Source organism: Vespula pensylvanica, chromosome 9 (assembly GCF_014466175.1).
Source record: "Vespula pensylvanica isolate Volc-1 chromosome 9, ASM1446617v1, whole genome shotgun sequence".
NCBI lineage: Eukaryota > Metazoa > Arthropoda > Insecta > Hymenoptera > Vespidae > Vespula > Vespula pensylvanica.
Window position 1 is genome coordinate 1,565,604 of NC_057693.1, and position 11,643 is coordinate 1,577,246.

Genomic DNA, 11,643 nt, shown 5'->3' on the forward strand with positions numbered 1-11,643 from the left:
GATCTTTTGATTTTCAAGATTTTTGCTATTTCTGAACATCGATTTTTCGTTTATGATGTACGTACAAATTTGTACGTAAGTATTGCATATACTTGTAGCATATCATATACTTATTCATACTATAGGAATAAATATAGGAATAGGAATAATGTCTTGGTACTTGAATTAAAGAAAGAACAAACAAAAGGAAGAGAAAATAAAAGAATGGATGAAGAAGGCAAGAAAAGAGTCGAACGTTCGTTCTCTCATCGTCGGTCAGCGTCGGAAGCTTTTAACCTCCTGCTACGAACGAAGCGAGTTTGACGTACGCGAGCGTGTGTACGGCGCTTTAAGTCCGGTCCACTGTCGGATAGGCCGAGTTAGTCCGAATGAGCAGGGCAGACCGGCAGGATTTAATCTCCGGTGGGCGTGAGCAGGATTAGCCAGGTTGCCCACACGTCCGACAAACGGATTACAGGAGTGTCAATATCTTACGGGGCACGCATTATCCCTTTTCTGCTTCTTCTCCTTCTTCCTGTCTTCGTTTCTGTTCTTCTTCTTCTTCTTTTTCTTGTTCTTCCTCTTATTCTTCTTCTTCCTTGCGTCCTTTGCGATTCTCTTTTTTAGATTTTTTCTTCTTCTCATATTCTCTTTTCCTCCTCGTCTTCGTAGGTATAGTTATCTTTTTCTTTCATTCTTCATTCTTCTCTTCCTTCTCTCGCAACTCCATCAAACTTTCTTGCCCTTTTCGCACGGCTAAGTGTTTGCCGAACATTCTCAAATTGCTCGTGAAAACTGTCATTAGTTTTTGCTAAGGGAGTACTTTCAAGCCTCATTATTGATTTAACCCGGCGAATACCCCAAGCGTTAAATTTAAAGTACAAATTGAAATACGTCCTTTTTGCCTGGCTTCTCGACGACGGCCGCGAGTATTCTTCTTCTTTTTTAACTTCTTCACCTCTCTCTCTCTCTCTCTCTCTCTCTCTCTCTCTCTCTCTCTCTCTTTTCTTTCTTATCCCATGTCGATACTTCTACTTTGGTTCTTTTTTTATTTCTTTTTGTTTTTAATTCGTCCATCTTTTAACAAGGACAGGTGCCATTCACATTTCTTTGTCAATAATTAGCAAGTATCTAATTCATTGGCGACCAAACAAGTTTTTGTCTCACTTGCTTGCCTCGACAGGATGCAAGAATTCGTGAGTATCACGATCGGTGGTGGCGTTGGACATGAAAGAATTAGTGGGTACAGGTGTCCCAAAGTCTTAAAAGTTAATTCGACGAGGATGCTGGTGTGGTCGGAGAAGGAGTAGGAGGTGGATCGAGGGGAGCAACAGGGAATGCGAGGAAAGAGAGTCGAGGGCCAAGAGCGAAGAGCAGAGCCCGGGGCCTCGAGGCCCCGCGAGGGTCCCGCGGAGATCAAACGAACCGCCTGCCACACGTCGACAGTGGCGCTCATCTCGGGCTCCGTTCGAACCACAGTCTATTTTAATTCGACGATTAATAGTTTCTCCTCGTTTATTAATTCCACCTCTTCCGCATTCATCGGAAACACTAATCAATCGCTTAAATCCAATTCTGTTTAACGCTAACTCGAAAAATTCTTCGATGGAGAAGTTCCAACATTTCTTTACGATTTTCTTTGTTAAACCTCACGTGGAAAAATCTCTCGATAAACTGATTTTTAAAGTTAAAGCGATAACGTCTAATGAATTTTAATGTAAATTCGCTTGGGAGCAGGTGTAAATGCCCTTCCGAGTAGGAGGATATTATCCTCGAAGTTACGTGTCGTAACCCTCAATTAAAGATATTTATCGCCTCGAATGTGGTTAATTATTCATGACCTCCTAAGTAATCTCTAGATTGTGTTTTATCGACTGGTCGTATCACAATCGTTGCGATATTTTTTCTATAAATTATTTTAATACTTACTTTTAAAAATTCAATATTAAATCATCAAGATTGTTGAATTATGAAATTGAATCATCATTGTTGCACTATGAAATAAATCATTAGAATTTTTCTTTTAAGGGCAACTAGGATATTAAATCTCGATAATCGAAGCCATTATAAAACACCATAAACAAGATCGTTCGTGCTAGTTTGTTCTCTACAACGTTGGAACTACGTATACCACGATCAAACAGGGGATCAGATCGCGAATAGCAGTTCTAACAGAGGACATTCGTGATAGAGAGCACCTCTGAACGGATATACTCGTAGCTCGGTCGAAGGTGTCGGGTCCAGGGTATAGGTGTCGGCAGGCCGAGCAGGAATGACACGTAGCCTGTGGCTTTCTTATTCCTTCTTATTCCGTTCCTTTGGCTTCGGCCGCCGACGAGGGATTAGCCTAATGGGTCCTGCCCACCCCTCTCACTGCACCTCCACACGCGTATAATATGTATATCCATCTCGATTCCTCTCTTTCTCTCTCTCTCTCTCTCTCTCTCTCTCTCTCTCTCTCTCTTTCTTTCTCTTTTTCCCACCTTCTTCATCTTCTCTTCTTCCTTCTTCACTATATAGGTACCAAACGATCGAAGAGCAACGTGCTCGATGAACAACGTCGCTAAGTGATTCACGATCAGCTTCATCGATTCCATCGACGCACGGTGATCCATCGGTTTTGCGTTTTTACGCAGAAACAAGTATATTTGATCTGTTTAAATACATCATAGAAATACATCGTATAAATCGTGTAGGAATGAGTAAATGACCAAGTTGAAATCAAGTTGAAATCAAACGAAAAAATTTTATATTACTTACTTCACAGCAATCCGTAGATAATATCTTCACTGATTTCCATGTGTGGAATACATCAATATAACCGGATGTATTAGAAATAAAAAATGATTACATAAGACAGTAAAAGCTAGCAGGAAGAGTTAGATAGATTCGAATTAACGTCGAAGCTGAATATCGGCGAGCGTATCTAATCGACGTTACACTATCGAGCTTTAGCGAGCGTGCAATTCTTGTCGCGTGATCACATAATCCGCTAAGAGAGTCTAGTGCCGGCATATATCGTACGTGGCATCGGCTCGAACGCGTTTCAAACGCTTCCAAACTGCTACCCTCTTCCTCCTTTGTCTCCTTCCATCGTACCTTCGAAGGTGTATACTCCTACAACTCCTTCATTAAATCGGTAGATTCGATCGAGCTCAGTTAACACTCCGGGCACTGTGCTCTTGTACTTCGTGGAAAATGTTAATTCCTTGCTGGTAAAAGGATACGCCAAATTTGCTGCACTCTTGCCCGTTCCTTTCATCGTTTTCATCGTTCCAACAAAATACCTGTTTTCTTCAATCCGCTATCGTTGGTATTCTTTCATGTTTTTATTTTGATCTAGTAACGACATTATGCCGATTATTGAACATTGAAATTATTCTTTCTATCGACATATTTCGATAATTAATCGAAATTTTTTAAATATTGAAAGATACCATTATAACATGTCGAAGTTATACATTTGAAATACAGTGAAAATCATTCTGACCGCTGGACAACCCGAGGAAACAAACCTTCGAACAGACCACCAGCGACGAAATTAATGGTTTTTCAGAGGCGGTGATTTTCCGACAACGTTCACGAGTACCTAATGTGACCACCAAAAATTCATCCAACCACCATTCTCTCCCTTTCTCTCTCACTCCTACATACTGCTGAAAGTCGCCTTCTCGAAATAAGAAAAGCGAAAAAGTCGGCGTATTCTCTATGAAACTTGCACACGGGCGTTGACAGGAAGACTCACTGACTTCTCCGATGTCAACCCTCGGCCATTCTCATTGTTAACCTTTTTAAGGACATTTGTTACCATTTAGGGGACCTCACGCGCGCTCCTACGGATATCCATTCCTCTTCTTCGGGAAGTACCGACTAGAAAAAGATGAGAATAGATAGAAGAAAGAGAGCACGACTAGATTTATAACCTACGAAGGTGCGGCATCTTTTCCGCCATTCAGAGCTCGATTCGACACGCGGAAAGCAAAAAGGAACCGCGGGAAAGTTACGAGGATGCGCAAATGTGACAAGTAAACAAAAATTTCTTTTGAGGAAAAAGAAAAAAACGCAACTTTTTTCACTTGATTGATACAACAGTCTCATATTTATTAGACTGATAATATAATTTGTTATCTATATTCAAGAAAAACGTAGATAAAAGTCACATGTTTTAGATGAAAACAAAGTTCTTAGCTCGTTAAACTTTTATCGTACTTTTTAATGTAGAGTATTATCATCCTTTATCGTCCTAATGATAAAGTAAAGAAGTTCAACGTGTATGAAAGATCACGCGACATTATGTATATATAGGTATGTTCCAATGGGTGGTTCAGACCGGTATCGATAGATGTACGATCGGACACAGCGGGGATGCTGACCGGCACATTTCTCGATGACGTTGCTACGAAAGAGATATTTGCTCTCGACTCCGCGGGCCCCCTCTAATTGATTACACGCATCTTTTCACGCGATCTATTCAACCGATCGGACGCTTTTCATCCCCAAGAAACCGATATTGATTGTGCCTATCAACGAGTAAACCCGGACGACTCGCGGAAAGAAGATAGAAATATGTGTATCTATAATCTACTGTAACAATATCTACGTCCGTCACGTTCAACTTCTGCTCTTTTTTTTTTTTCATTTTCTTTTTAAGATTGTTGACAAAGAAAAAGAATACCTTTTATTTTCCATATAAATCAACGTAAAAAATAATTAATCTAAAGCGCTTTGACAATTAAATCTCTTGGTAATCTTCCTCACAAGTAATTGATATTTCTCTATAGATCGACATGACTAAATGGAGCAAATGAATGAAACAATAGCTAAAGGAAGAGAGAGAAAGAGAAAGAGAGAAAGTGAAAGAGAGAGATAATCTATAAACCATTTCATCGAGTGCCCGCCTCCCTGTCTCAACCTGAGAGCACGTTCTCTCATTACAAGTCCAACATATGGGCACCTAAACGATCACACCCGATCTTTCTATCTCTCTCTTTTTCTCGAGCTCGCTCCCCTTTTTTCTTCTTTTTTCTTCCTTCTTCCACGCGCTCTTCGACTCGAAGAAGAGAGAGGGAGAGAGAGAGAACGATGGGTGGGCTCGTGAAGCAAAAGGAGATGAAGAGCACCTTCTGAGAGGACCGCCGATGTCAGAGGGCGCACGAAGGAATGCTGACTCGACTCCGACCTGCCTCCTTCTCTTTTCTTCGACGTCCCTCTTTCTTTATTTCTCTCTTCCTCTCTCTCTCTCTCTCTCTCTCTCTCTCTCTCTCTCTTTCTCTCTCTCCTGACTCATAGCACCCAAGAAATACACCTGGAACACCAACTCGAACACCCCTTTACTCCCCTTAGAAAACGAAAGAACTCGGATCACTATGAATTTAGAAGCCTATTACGTCAATTGATTATCTACTACAATTAGGTGAATCCCTTCTTCGATCTTTCCTCTTTTTCTTTCAATCGATACAATCGAAAAACCAACCAACCAAGGTCGAAGACGTATGTACGTTATTATTATTCTATTGAACGGAGTTGTGTTCTATTGAAATCTTAGAGAGTAATGTTTCTTGCCAAAGTAACATGCATGGAAAAAAAAAGAAAAAAAGGAGAAAGAAAGAAACATTGTTGATCTTCTACGTTCGAAAGCGATTTGATCGCGAAGCACGTAGAGTGTTGCAAAGAAATAAAAAGAGAGAAAAAGACAGAGAGAGAGAGAGAGAGAGAGAGAGAGAGAGAAACAGAGAGAGAGAAAGAGAGAAACAACAGTGACTCGAGAGCAACCAAAGTCGAAGGCTAGAAATTTTCCTGGTAGATTTTCGAAGCGTCGGTGAATCTTTCGAGATATATTCCCTTTGGCGGCGTCTTTGGCGGCTACGGCAGCGTCTCTTCGTATGACAAACGGAAGAATGGAAGAATGACCACGGAGACAAGTTGCATCTACAATAAAGCTTGTAGACCCACGGTTTAAATTCCTGTCACCTCGTTCGCCGACTAGGAAAGAAATGGAATTGTGCGTTAAAGTGGGGGCGGCGGGGAGGAAAGAGAGAGAGAGAGAGAGAGAGAGAGAGAGAGAGAGAAAGAGAGAGTCCAAGTCGAAGTGGACGGCCGAAAAATGTTCGACGATATTTCACAACACGACTAAGAAACACAATGCCTTCGATGTTCATAAGAATGAACACCCGTTGAGAGTGGTATCTTTGAAAAGCCAAACTGTCGTAACTACATACAAGTGACAAAAGTCGATATTGAAAAATGGGGCTTCAAAGGGATCGAATATTGTCTCTAAGCGATCGAACCAGCACAATGTTTGCTTTTTTTTTATCGACGACGTTCGATAATTAATTAGAGAGATTTTGATGAACCGAAGGGAAAAAAAGAAAAAGGAAAAAAGAAACTTAATAAATTTTAAGATGAAAAATTATGAAAGACTTCTTGTGTGAGACTATTTTTGACTTCTTCGTAATAAGAAAAAAAAAAAGGAAAAAGAAGAAAGAGAAAAAAGGATCACGGCACCGTCTTCAAAAGACCACCGCTGAGAATCCTCTTCGAATTTGGACTTCCGTCGTTGAATCTTCTCTTTACCTTTTGCACAAAGTGAAAACCGCAAGGAAAAGAGCGGCAACTCGTATTGTATGCGTCGGCGTCTATTCGAGGCAGGTCGCACTGTGCTTAGGCAAAACAAAATTTCCTTTGCCGTATATATATGTATATGCCAACTTCGATTCAAATCTCACTATCTGGAACTCTCTTCGTTTAGAAATAATCCAAAAGATTCACAGGGATCATTAAATTCGAAATTATATTAATTAATTTACGAATTAATATAACACATATTTATGTTGACATTACGAACGTGGATTTAGATATTTTTATTAATGATTTTTTACGAAAAGAATTCATTTCTTCAAGTACAAAAGAAAAAATTAAATTAATCATAATTTAACCACTCGAATAAATCGCGAACAAAGTGATCTTGATACTCGTTCTATTCTGTCGATCTTCTTGACGTTTTTCAATTTGCTGTTCCTGTTATTCGTTGTGAAGTCAGGCGTAAGTAACAATTCCATTTTAAGGATGATCCGAGATAATGCTATGAATGAAAAGAAGAGGGAATAACATAGAACTGTGGAGGCACATCTGAGTCTATACCGACATTGTCCAATTTTGATCCTCGTGTACTTTCTCTACACAATAAGCTCATGGATGCTCGATTGAACGATAATAAGAAAAAAGTCGGACAATGAACGTTCACTTTAAGGGCAAACATTGCGTCGGTGGTCACGATAGAGTTCGAGTTCGTTTTTCTTATTTTTCCCATATATATCTTCCTTCTGTCCATTCTTTTATTAAAAAAAAAAAAAAAAAAAAAAAAAAGAAAGAAAACGGACGCACGAGCTACTCGTCGTTTCGCACAAATAAACATCAATACATTGGTCAGTGCGAACTCGCAAACGCAACCCGATGTTAAAAGGTTCTTGATAGGCTCAGGAAGGATTCAACGTTAGCTACGGTACAGGATAAGTCCTTGCTCAAAGATCAGACCCTCTTTATCCACTTGTTTAGATCTCTACGCGTAAGAATCAATAGTCTGTAAACAAACTTATTTGAAATACACAATGGAATTCAAAATAAAGAAATATATATATATATCGATCTTTATTCTTTATGAAATAGAACAAATTTCTATGAAATCGATCATTCGCGAAAGCATTTTTCTTGACCAATAGTTAATATCTTGGGTATACTGCAATATCGTGATTTTATGAGGAGACTTATCTGCTGATAGCTTTGAAACACTCGACAAAATGGCGTCCTGACTACGTCGAACAAGATGGCATGTTGGTCGGTCATTTTACGAGGACTTTATGGACACCTTAATGACTGCGGCACAAACATATATCTATGGATATTATCTGTGTGTGTATATATATATATATATATATATATATATATATATATATATATATAGATAGATAGATATAAACGGAGTCCATTTCGCGTATGACCACGTGAGTGCTCATTGCACTGGCTAGTAACGCGATAAAATAAACTTTTCGTCTAATACAGCATGAAGAAATCCAAAGGAGAAATCAAAGAGGCTACATGTCCACGAATACGGAAAATTTCTCTAAGTATTAATTAGTAATTACATGAGTTTTAACGAACTATAATCAATCATTGTATTTTATATTAATTATACGCGTTTTAAACTTCTTCCATAAACGTGATTTCTCAGATACTATATATCACCGGAGACAATTACATCATAAATGATCCGATGACTTCGTCATCTGATTACGGTCTTCGCATATAGAATAGCTACGTGTATATAAGATGTGGACACAGAAGAATGCTCATCAATATCGTATTCATAGGAAAAGAGGCAAGTTCATCGGAGCAACGAGAACTCGTGTCTCATGACGTTGCAGTTTTTGTCGAGGATTTATCGATTACCAATTATAGCTATTTAATCGTAGAAGCTTGTCATTTATTCCGATCGCTTTCCCGATCCTGTTTTCGACCCTATACACTTCGTTGATAAAAAAATGTATCTAAGAGAAAATCATGATAATCATGATAATCATGAGTATTGGGAAATTGTACACCGTAACGAACACGATGGCACCTATTTCTCTTTATGATTAGGTCGTTGCGGTGATGATTCTGATACGGAAAGTGAACCAGGTATACCTCTGAAACGAAAACAACGTAGGAGTAGAACAACGTTCACTGGAGAACAACTCGAACAACTCGAGGCTGCTTTTCAACGTGCTCAGTATCCAGATGTTTATGCTAGAGAAGAATTGGCTCAGAGAACGGGCTTAACAGAAGCTAGGATTCAAGTGAGTTATTTTCTTTGAAATTCTATTCGATAATATCTCTAAGCAAAAAGATTAAAACGATTAAATAAAAAATCATCAGAAGATTATTTATACTTATCATCATCTTCAAAAAATGTCATTCGCATCAACATCCGTGTTCTAGGTCTGGTTCAGCAATCGGAGAGCTCGCCTTCGTAAACACGCAGGAAGCATAACACATTCTGTACCAAGTTTACCCCTAACGCCCTGTCAATACGCTGCAGCGAGTCACGAGTTGGCTCAGATCGCTCAAATACCTCAAATGCCAAGCGAAATACCTCAAGTACCAACGAGTTTACATCATAGCCCGACGGCTCTGCACCAAACACCGAATACCGTTCACCAAGTTGTTGGAAGCGTTTCCCAAATGACCACGTCGATGGCTCCAATCCCTACGACGATGAGCAACACTTTACAAGGACATGCTGTTTCCATTTCGGAACACTTGACTTCCCTCTCTGGACATATGAATAGCATGCAAATCAGTCAAGTGCCGTCCATTCAACCTCCAGTTGCTCATGGTGCTCCCACATCTTTGACTCCTAATACTGGTACCTTGATAAATGTCTCATCGAATCCAGGTTCCTAAAAATACAATATTTCATGATTAATTTATTGTTTTTTAAGGGAATACAGACTGGTCCAGAACACAGCTCACTTGGGGACAGTTTAATCATTTTCAAGGTAGCGAATATTCGTCGAGTCACGTGACTAGCCATCAACATGCCGCGCACGCAGCTCATGGTACCCACTCTTCGAATACCGCGAATACCGCAAGCACAACGGCCGAATGGTACGACCAGAGTTACGACTATGCCCAACACGCCCAACTCAACTATCATCGCAGCGTGGGTGGAATATACTAGCCGAAGATGCTTCTCGATCCGATGGATAATCTAAAATCATCGATCGAATTTATTTTTGTACATAATACATTTACGCTTTATGATCAAAACCAACTGATAATTTGATGTCCTTCTACCTTATTAAATTTTATCTAGGAAACCAAAGCTATATGACGAAACCGTAACGATTAGAGAAATTCGCTTTTCTCATTTTGTTTGTCGATGTCAACGTTGTTTTCAAATAGTTACGCGAGCTCTGCTATTGTCGTTTGCATATGGATTCAAAGTATTATTAACGTTGTCAAGAAAAATTATGATGTTCCGCCTTTACTATATAATCTATTTTTTCTATCGATTTAAGTGTCTAACAAATTGAAACAGTTCAAGGACATGAAGAATTGTTTTCCTGACTTTTCTATTATCAATTCATCTTTTGATTTCATAATCTTACATATAATCTTTCAATGAACTAAGTATTTCATTATGTAGATACCTACTCGCATAGGAATTAGAGATAAGACAAGAATTCTTGGAATACGTATATCAAGGCAATAAATTTATTGCATACTCTTCTTCAGATAGAACGATCTCTTCAGAAACGTACCGCGTCATTTGTTTAACATATCGATAAAGAAAAAATTAAGATTCGTATAAGAGACCAGACGAGAGCGAGCACTATCATTTTACAAGCTAGAAAATGTACGCGCTTCGATTGTCGATTGTGTGGGTAAGTAAATATAGTAAAAAATTGCATCGTAGTTGTTCACTCTTCAATATTTTCATTCGGACATTTTCATTCGGATTTATCAAACACGATAGGCTTAAACAAGAACTTTTTAACAATCGTTTCAGATATTCATTGTCCTTGAAAGCGTGAAATGTTCGATTTCGGACGTTGTCGATTACAACGGGGCGGCTATCACCATCGAAAAAAATGACACGAGTCCTTGCAATGCAACGAGAGAGTGTTTAAGTTGTACGACATCCAGACTATGTATACCTGACGAGTCAAACAAATTGAAACAGATCATGACGATAAATTGCTCTATGGTTTATACGAAACCCTATTGCGATGTAGACACTGGTTTGTGCACGAATGTAGCTCCAAATCATTGTCCTTCGAACGATTTCATCTGTCCTTCTATCGATGGGGTGTATCCCGATCCCAACAATTGCGCAAGATATCACATTTGTGTGAACGGTTATAGAATAACGAATACTTGTCCGCCTAACAACATATACGACACACAATTGGAAAATTGCAAGTTCTCTCGTTATTCCTATGACTGCATTACCATTAATTGCAGAGGTAAGGAGGGCCAGTATTTCGTTTATCCAACAAACGATAAAATATATGGAACATGTGTTAATGAACAACCATATTTTATTGGGCGATGCAAGGCATACGAGAAATTTGATATTAATTTGAAAAGATGTACTAGAGTTTGCAAACGTGTTGAAAATCAACCTACCGATGATTGTCAAAAGTATATACGTTGCGCCCAAATTGGAATAGGAAAATACGAACCAGTTTTGCAATACTGTGCCTGTGATAAAGGTTTTGATGAGGGTAAAGGTACCTGCATAAAGGAAGCAACATGTTTGAACAAGATGAATTCTTGCAAAACACTCCTTGCCGATCTATTGGGCCTTCCACAGTCGTCTAATTTCATCATCAATAATTCGGATAATAAGAATAGTAACAACAATATATCTAATGGTAATGACAATGCAAACGGGAATATTGTGAACGGCAACAGTAACAAAAATAATTCGAATTCTGGTAATGTAAGTAATGTAAGGGGACCAGCATTGCGTCAATTCATTATCAATAATTCAGAAAATAGTCAAGGTTCGAATAAGGTGTCCAATGGCAACGATGAGGCAAATGGTAATATAGTTAATGGCAATGACAATGCTAATAATAAGAACGAAGGTGACGTAGGTAACGAAGTGCGCAGACCTGG

General features: G+C 39.0%; 2 protein-coding genes across 2 annotated transcripts in view; both read left to right on the forward strand.

The window, feature by feature from the left end:
* LOC122631749 (protein gooseberry-neuro) overlaps positions 1–9,802 on the forward strand; it is a 14,013-nt gene extending 4,211 nt beyond the window's left edge. The window contains exons 4-6 of the mRNA XM_043817804.1: positions 8,617–8,813; positions 8,956–9,382; positions 9,459–9,802. Of these exons, the coding sequence (XP_043673739.1) occupies positions 8,617–8,813; positions 8,956–9,382; positions 9,459–9,697 (863 nt within the window). The 3' untranslated portion in view covers positions 9,698–9,802. The remainder of the gene's footprint in view (positions 1–8,616; positions 8,814–8,955; positions 9,383–9,458) is intronic.
* A 461-nt stretch (positions 9,803–10,263) lies between these two features.
* The window catches only part of LOC122631834, a 1,618-nt gene continuing 238 nt past the window's right edge, over positions 10,264–11,643 (forward strand). Inside the window, exons 1-2 of the mRNA XM_043817982.1 lie at positions 10,264–10,403; positions 10,529–11,642. Coding sequence (XP_043673917.1) covers positions 10,374–10,403; positions 10,529–11,642 — 1,144 coding nt within the window. The 5' untranslated portion in view covers positions 10,264–10,373. The remainder of the gene's footprint in view (positions 10,404–10,528; position 11,643) is intronic.